The sequence below is a fragment of the Rutilus rutilus genome, assembly GCF_951802725.1.
Source record: "Rutilus rutilus genome assembly, chromosome: 6".
NCBI lineage: Eukaryota > Metazoa > Chordata > Actinopteri > Cypriniformes > Leuciscidae > Rutilus > Rutilus rutilus.
This window is the reverse complement of record NC_140214.1, coordinates 24,977,379-24,985,999: the sequence shown is the minus strand read 5'-3', so window position 1 is coordinate 24,985,999 and position 8,621 is coordinate 24,977,379. Positions and strand designations below refer to the sequence as shown.

The following is an 8,621-nucleotide window of genomic DNA, read 5'->3' as shown; positions in this document are numbered from 1 at the left end:
TGACATACCAGCCCTGTTTTCTGGAAATATAAAGTCATGCATGATTGATAGCGTTAGAAATCTCAATATGTGGTAACCTGAGCAAAATTATGCAACTAAGTCAACATATACTCTTGCTGTGATACTCAACTGGATATGCCTGTGAGGTCATCATGAGCATGCCATCTCTTACCACGTGACTGTGAGGGTCCGATCGCTTGCGATCTCCCCCTGGCATCAGTATACCAACCTCCAAAATCAGGGTTCACAACCCTCAGCAGGCATCATGGAATGTCTGGACTTAAGGGATCTCTTCACCGTAGCCCATTTTATAAAGACCAGGTGTGAACACGGCCTGAAAGCTGGTCCCACCAAGGATAAGAATTATGTCTTTTTTGAGGTGGAGATCCTGGACCCCAAGAGCAAGGCGCAACTCTGCTACCTGGATAAGGTGTGTGTGCTTGGCCACCTTAGTGTTTGCACTGAGCCGTGTTGGTTTCATATTATTCATATGATATTATAGTATTTATTTAATTACTTTTTATATTGTCTAATTATTATTACTTAAATTTAGTGTTTATTCATTTTTATTTCAGCTTTAGTCATTTTAGTACTTGTAGTACTGTAGTAGTTGCCAAAGCAAAATTTCTAATTTCCATTTAGTTCGTTTCTTTCATCGAATTTATATTTTATTGTATTCGTTTTTCAGTGGAAAAAAACGCCCAATCACTGGCATTGGGCCACAGATCATATTTGAGTAAACAAATGCCTCGTTTCAATTCTTGAACTTCCTCAGGTGGAGCCCAACGCCACCGTTGCAGAGATCAAGACATTGTTGCACAAAATTTGTAAGTGATTTTTGTTCTTAAACAGTCAAAGACTTCATTTGATATGCTTATTCAAGCTCGGAAGCTTACATATATATGACCAAGCTGTTGTAAATTTTACAATTCTTGAAATCCCTGTAGATCCCAAGTTTTATCCATCAAGACAGGCACTGAAGCTGCATCCTGGTAAACTTACTTTTTATTTCTTATTTAATATTTTCTATTCTGTTCTATTCTATTCTATTGGACATCCTGTGTATTCACCAGCATTTCTTTCAAAGCCTTGATGCATTGAACTTGACCAAACCTTCAAAGGAGATGGTAAAATAAAAAAGAGAGAGAATGAACACCTCATATAGTAGTCAGATGCTTTTGCAATCATAGATCTGCAACAGCTGTGGCACATATGTGTGCGTCTGCAATTCTCCTGCCAGAATATCAGGCATCATTTCACACTGGAGAAGTGAGAGAGTGAGAAAATTGCAGCTTTCAAAAAACTAAAGCTGTTCACACTGCATTATTTATGAAAATTTTGATTTTTTCTTTTAGTGACATGTGAAGGCCAAGTATGGTAACCCATACTTGTAATTTGTCCTCTGCATTAACCCATCCAAATGCACACACATTAGGAGTAGTGAGTAGTGAACACACTGCAAACTATGGACACACACACCTGGAGTAGTGGGGAGCCTTTTTCTTTTTCTTTTTCTTTTTCTTTTTTTTTTGCTGTGGCGCTCGGGGAGCGTTTGGGGATTAGGTGCCTTGCTCAAGAGCACCTCAGTCATTTCCTACTGGAATTGAGAATCGAACATGCAACCTTCGGGTTACCAGTCTGACTCTTTAACCATTGGGCCAAAACATTTTGTGTTTATAATATATATCTAAACTGAGGTGCATTTCTCTTGATATTGATGTTATGACTGACTTGACTGATTCTCAGAGGGAAAGGCCCTCAGCGATGACGATGTGCTGGAGGATCTACCAGTTGGCACGACCGCAACGATGTTCTTCCAGGACCTCGGCCCACAGTTGGGCTGGACTATGGTAAAGAAAGCAATCTGATGCATGCTTATTTAGACAATAGCAGTGCATACTGTGTGCATGCCAGTGATGGTGTTTTTGTTGGGGGCTGATTGTAGGTATTTCTGGCAGAGTGTCTTGGGCCTCTTTTCATTTACCTGCTGTTCTACTATCGGCTTCCATACATCTACATGCCTGAGTATGACTACACCCAAAGTCCAATGAAAGTTGTCAAGTGAGTTCGAAGTGAAAAATCTTGTTCAGATGAGCTGAACTTGATGAATACTAATGAACAGAAAATTGATCACACTTAAATTTAGTTCATTCTTATTTTTTTGGTGTAACCTTATGCATTTAGGTTGGTTCAGTGGTGTTAAATAGTATTTTTGACTTTAGATGCTACCACATAAGCACATTTTTAAGTTTAAAAAAATGCAGCTCATGTAACTTTTTCTTTTAGTGTGAAATAAATCATGAATAATTTACCATACGTGTGGCAAACAGTTTGCAAGTGGTTTATATTTGATCCTGTTGATACAGGCTGGCTTGCTGGTGCCACTCTCTTCATTACATCAAGAGGCTTGTGGAAACTATTTTTATCCATCGCTTTTCTGACGGAACGTTACCTTTACGCACCATCATGCTAGTATGTTTATGTCAATATATTCATGAATTATTAACTTTTTCTTTCTCTGTATTTAATATGCCCCTTGCTGACAACATGCTTTCCAAAGTCGTATTGTCACAGTTGCTCCAGTCTTGGCACATTAGCTAATGTGTCTGAAGTGCTTATGACATTGGCATTAGTTCGGTGGTGTCAGTGAAGCATTGAGGAGCTTTTGGGGGGGATATTTGGCTGCTTTCCATTAAGTGTTGTCTTGCTGGTTTAAATTATGCCCCTAAACTATCTTTCAACACACTGGGAATACATATGGTTTGACCATATGGAAGAGTCGTTGAAAATATTGCCTGCACAAATGCTAACAATGCAAATGAGAAAGCTTAAATTAAGTAAAACATAGCTCAAGTATACATTTAAAGTTTCCCCCCAACAACTCTGGTATTATTCTTTGAGCAGTTACTTTGTGTTATGTGATCCTCACACAAATTTATAATGTCGTTTCTTCAGCTCTGTCTGTACTACTGGGGATTTGCATCATGGCAGGCATATTATATCAATCATCCGCTCTACACACCACCAAGTAAGTGCTCATTATGTCACACATTAGATTAGTTTGTGTCCCTCATATTAACTCCTAATTGTTTCTCTAGGCTATGGGAGACTTCAAATCTACTCTGCACTGGCAATGTTTTTGGTATGTCAAAATCTCTCTATTAATTAAAGTCAAATATTTAAAGCAATTTTATGTAACTTCTTTGATTTAATTTTTTTTTTAATAATGAGAGAGTGCAAAAGGTCATCTTTTACAAATCATGCCTTTAGCCAAGTTTGATAAACATATTATAATGATTCATATTTTAGAGCTGTCAGGACTCATTTTGTCGGAAATGACATGCTGTACATAAGTAATTCACTTGTGCAAGTCATGTCATGCGCTTTGCAAAATGATTCACTTAAAAACGCCTTAAAACGCCATAAGCTGGTCAGAGAAAACTCAAAACATGCATACAAAGCCCAAGCATGTATACAAACACCTTTTACAAACCAATTGCAAATACTGAAAGTGTAATCTATGCCAAAAGCTTAACAAATTATCTAATACCATTAAGTATGAAGTGTCTGTATAATATGTGTTATTTTTTCAATTTGTAGGGCTTGTTTTGTTTGTTTTATAGAGAGCTTGGTTAATCTGGCCAGAAATAAACTTTTAACTACAACTTTTCATTATACAAATGTGTTTCTAGAAATGTCTACAAATTTATAAAACTGATCTGAGATCAGCTAAAAACCTCTCAGGTTAGGACTGTAACCCGGGTTCCCTGAGTAGGGAACGAGACACTCCATCAGGTTGTTTACGCTTTGGGTACGTGGTTTCAGCACATGTGAAATCACGCTAATTCTATTGGCTGCCAGTAGTCATATGACTTAAATTGTCACGTACCTGGGAGCCTGGGACCATCCTGCCACATCACAAGAAGATCCAGACAGCAAAGCTCTTAAAGAGGCCATGCCCTGAGTAGAGTGGGCTCTAATGCATAGGGGTGAAGGTACTCCACGCACTCCATAGGCCTCAGAAATAGCCTGCACAATCCAGTGTGCTACAGACTAACAACTGTTTTGATTTACGCCAATGGCCTGAGCGGTGGACAATGCTAAGGGCCCGAAGAGGGTGTAAGAGATTAAGCCTCTCCTGCACCGCAGATTGAAAAGGCGGAGGAAAGAAGGTCTGAAGGACCACTGAACATGGGACTGAGGAAGGCACCTTCGGGAACTAAATCTGGCCTAGAATGTAGAATAACTAACTCTGCCCGGAGCAAAGACTAATCAGGTGGAGGCAACTGGCAGGCCCTGAAAATCTCATACACTCTTCAGGGAGGAAATCGCAAGGAGACAGGGTACCGAAAGAGTCAGAACTTTACTCAAGAGGCTTAAATGCTGCCATAGCCAGACCTTCCAAGGTCCCAAAAAGGAACTCTGGACTGGGGAAAAGGCCTAAGGCCAAAGGATGCCTCCCCAGGGATGCTCCATCAGTGGGTATGTGGCTAGCAGAAATGGCCGGCACATACACCTTAATTGCAGATGGAGTCAACCCAACAGAAAATTAGTCTTGCAGGAACTCAAGCAGTGAACCAAGAGGGCAGTTAACCGGGTCCAGGGTCCATGCTCTCTGCACCACAAGGAAAGTAGCCTTCACTTGAGGCGTACAGTTTCCTAGTGGATTGAGCCCTAATGCTTAGGATGGTCTCAACAACCTCAGTTGAAAGATCAACACCTAGAGTTGATCCCCTCCATATTTTGGTTGGGGGTGATAAATTGTTCCCCCTGCCTGAGACAGAAGGTCCCTTCGGACAGAAACCTCTCATGGAGAGCCGTCCAGTAGAGATATCAGTTCTGAAAACTAAACTCAGGCGGCCAAAATGGGGCTATGAGTGATAGGCAAACCCGCACTGGCATCATGTCTGTACCATGGCATCCAACCCCAAGTGTACTGGAGGTGTTAGAGAGAACCAGAGCATTCATTTAGACAAGCAAACAATAAATAAGACAAAAGATTTCGCATCAACTGACTACCGGCAGCCATTTGCGTGATTTCACGTGTGCTTCATAGACCGGTAACATGGGAGCATTCCCATAGCATCATTAAAAATGACTCAGTATTGAGTTCCCTCGAAAGGGAACCACATACAGTAGACAATGGTTCATTGGTTAACAGTGATCTTCACCCCCTAGCGGGAAACATTTTGAAATGGTTATGCTGTAACAAAGCCTCATTTGATGAAATCATGTGACATTGGCAGTTTGATACACAATCCAAATCACTGATTTGAGATAAATTGTTCACAAAGATTTTGAAGCTTCACAAAGCAGTGTTTCGAAAGTGCCCATCGCTAGCGAAAAGTATCTCCAGCTGTGCGTACTGTGAAACTGAAAGAAAAATTGTAAACTTCAACACAGCAAACCTCTGGGGAATCACTGGTTGTAAAAACAAAGAAACTGTTATTTATGCACTTATATTTTTGGGGGGGCCACATGTTACATAGTAGCTTTTTTCTCCATCAACTCTTTGTCTGTTCATTTTTATTCAGGTCTGTGAGTTTGGCAATCTCTCAGTTCATCTGATTCTGAATCGAATCAGCTGTAATGGTGAGCCCTAATAAAGATTCATCTCTTTAGTTGTGTGGGCGTAATCATGACCGATCAAGACAGACAGTTAAACCCAGTGATTGTGATTAATTACCATTTCTTTCTTCCATTTCATAAAGAAATCTGTGGGTGTATGCTGGAAAATGATATCTCATTAATACCTGCTTCAGAGACTAGACATTCTCCTGAATGGCTCCTCAACTCTTTAGTTTCTTGAATATTATCCAGTTATATCCAGTTTTCATTAACTCATAACCTTACGATCTTCTCACACATCGACAGGGTCCAGGCCTACAGAGATTCCTCATCCCACAAAGAATCCATTCACTTGGCTGTTTTTCTTCGTGTCCTGCCCAAACTACACATATGAGGTTTGTCATGTGTACAAAGTAAGCTTTTTCATGTCAAAAAAGCAGTAAATGAGACATTTGGAACACCTGAGGTTGTGTCCACACCTGTAGAGAGCAGATACATCACAGATACAGTGTGTGAAATGTTTCTGGTTAAAGTATCCTTGTGGAAATATTGTTTTGTGCAGTGATGCAAAATTTGAAACCTGAATTTATTTCCAGGTGGGATCATGGATCAGCTTCACAGTCATGACACAGTGTGTTCCAGGTACACAGTGTTACAAACCAACTGCAGAGAGTCCAAATGTCTGAGACCACAAATCGAATGCAAAAAATTGAATCGAAACCTGTGAATTAAAGTTGATGTATTTATGACATAAAATGAATGAGCTATATTTAAGTTTTTTTTTTTAGGCAACAATCTTTACATTTTTCTAAATGGTTATGCTGATTATATAGTCAAAAGTGTTATAATGTATCTTATGCTTACCAGGCTGCATTTATGTGATCAAAAATACGGTAATAACAGTAATTCCTGTGATGGCACACCTGAATTTTCAGCATCATTACTCCAGTCTTCAGTGTCACATGATCCTTCAGAAATCATTCTAATATGAATATTTGGTGCTCAATTATTATTGGTACTCGATTATTAATAATGGTCCTCCTTAATATTATCAATGTTGAAAATGATATTTTGTTTGCTGCTCAATATTTTTTGTAGAAACCGTTATACATCTTTTTCAGGATTCTTTGATGAATAGAAAGTTTAATAAATAGCATTTATTTAAAATTAAAATATTTTGTAACATACATATCTTTACTGTCACTTTTGATCAATTTAATGCCAAATAAAATAATCTCTTTAGATAGATAGATAGATAGATAGTCTCTGACTTTTGGACTTCTCTGTGTATAAATGATGTGTATATATTTTGCTGCACCTGCCTGATAAGAACCATGAATCCTTCATATTTCTGCAGTTGGAGTTTTCGCATTTTTGGGGTTTATTCAGATGACTATATGGGCTCGGGCAAAGCATAAAACCTACGCCCAGCAATTCGAAGACTATCCTGATCTGAGAACAGCCATCATTCCACTCTTCTTCTAGATCTGTTGGATAAAGGATGAATCTACATGCACTTTTGTCATTGGACTCTTCACCAAACATCAGAAAAATACGTTTTTTTTTTTTTTCTGTCAGACCTAGTTTTTTTTTTAGACACAATTAAGTTTGTGATGTAGCCTACTCTCCAAAGTATTAAATGGTGATTAATTACTAGTAATTGCATTAATTAGTAGTAATTGCATTAATTATAAAGAGGCTTGCTGAGCATAGACTGAGGTTATACTTCAAAGTCAAGGAAGATATACTGACAGTGACTAATACTTATTGTGCAGGAGGCGTATGTATCACAAACTTAAACATTTGCTTGACATCAAAGAGTAAGTTGAGTCTCGACTGAAGGTCTTCAGACCATCAAGCAGAAAACATGGTGTACAGTGTGATCCTGTTTTATTGTTGATTATTCATTTTTGTATTCCATTAAAACATTTTGCAGAACGTATCAGAAGTGTTTTTGTAGTAAAGAAAATGTTACTGAATATTTTTATTTCTCAGAAATAAGTGATTGTCAGTTTTCAAGTGTCAGTATTTTCAAGATATGGTAAAACAACAATCTTACAGAATGTTTTTTATTGTTAATGAAAACCATCTGTCATATTATTGCATATTAAAACTATATTTGCTTTAACTCTCTATTCCTCAAAACAGACACATTTACTCACTGACCTACTCACGGTCTAAACCATGAGGTCAGGGTTTGGCTGTTGGTAGATGCCATAAGTGTGTATTCACTGCATAAAAAAAGTCACTTTTTTGAAATGCTGCAAATCTGCATACGTTTCAGGTTCTGATTACAGATTTCAAATTTATTTAAGCTTATACTGTTGGTTTAACCAGTACAAAATCAACACATTATCAAAGTTATATTAGAATGAAGCATTTTGGTGAGTGCGTACACAGGCACTGCTGTAGCAGATGCTCTTTCATTCAGCATTTGAAAGATTTGTACAACAAAGAAAAATTGCAACACTAATATTTACAGATGTATAAATATAATGAACATTTCAGATTGTATGCGAACCTAAAGTACGTTTTGTGTCCAACAACTTAAAAGTATTTTTCAAGAGTTTTATACATCTGCTTCGCCTGACCTGCATCAATTCATCCGCATTACTGTATCAATGAAGGTTTCCTTTCATTGGGTGGAGACTGACCTTTGGCTCAAAGTGCTGTGGACTAAGGGCAGATGTTCAAACATTTTAAATATAATAAAAAAAATCTGTCATTTTTTAAACTTGATATAGATGCAGTTGGTTTTGCGTATAAATACATATATAAAAGGCTTTAGGGAACTTTATAAACACTTTAATCACTGTCACTCACAAGCATCTGAGTTCATTCTATCTGTTTTTTGACGTTACTCTTTGTAGCGGCGAGATCTTTTTCTCTCGTCTTGATCCTGATGCTCTGAGATGAGGTGGGATAGTATCTTCCTCTCCTGACTGCTGCTTGGCAAAACTCACAAACACCTGTAAGGCAGTGAAACAGATGAGCTGTTAGTCCTGTCAGTCAAATCTGCTGAGCAAATCGAATTCAATCTCCGAATGGGAATT

General features: G+C 38.2%; 2 protein-coding genes across 3 annotated transcripts in view; one reads left to right on the top strand and one right to left on the bottom strand.

The window, feature by feature from the left end:
- Positions 1-265: 265 nt before the first annotated feature.
- On the top strand, positions 266-7,174 carry tecrl2b (trans-2,3-enoyl-CoA reductase-like 2b; the record flags this gene model as incomplete). Its single annotated transcript, XM_084412534.1, has 12 exons — positions 266-430; positions 776-827; positions 948-992; positions 1,747-1,850; positions 1,946-2,061; positions 2,367-2,472; positions 2,956-3,028; positions 3,099-3,142; positions 5,535-5,592; positions 5,875-5,963; positions 6,165-6,210; positions 6,926-7,174. 12 exons carry the CDS (start codon positions 266-268, stop codon positions 7,051-7,053), a joined length of 1,026 nt encoding a protein of 341 aa, XP_084268660.1. The 3' UTR covers positions 7,054-7,174.
- The window catches only part of abca4b (ATP-binding cassette, sub-family A (ABC1), member 4b), a 47,544-nt gene continuing 46,068 nt past the window's right edge, over positions 7,146-8,621 (bottom strand). For both annotated transcript variants that reach the window (XM_084412532.1, XM_084412533.1), the window contains one exon: positions 7,146-8,537. In XM_084412532.1, coding sequence (XP_084268658.1) covers positions 8,409-8,537 — 129 coding nt within the window. In that variant the 3' untranslated portion in view covers positions 7,146-8,408. The remainder of the gene's footprint in view (positions 8,538-8,621) is intronic.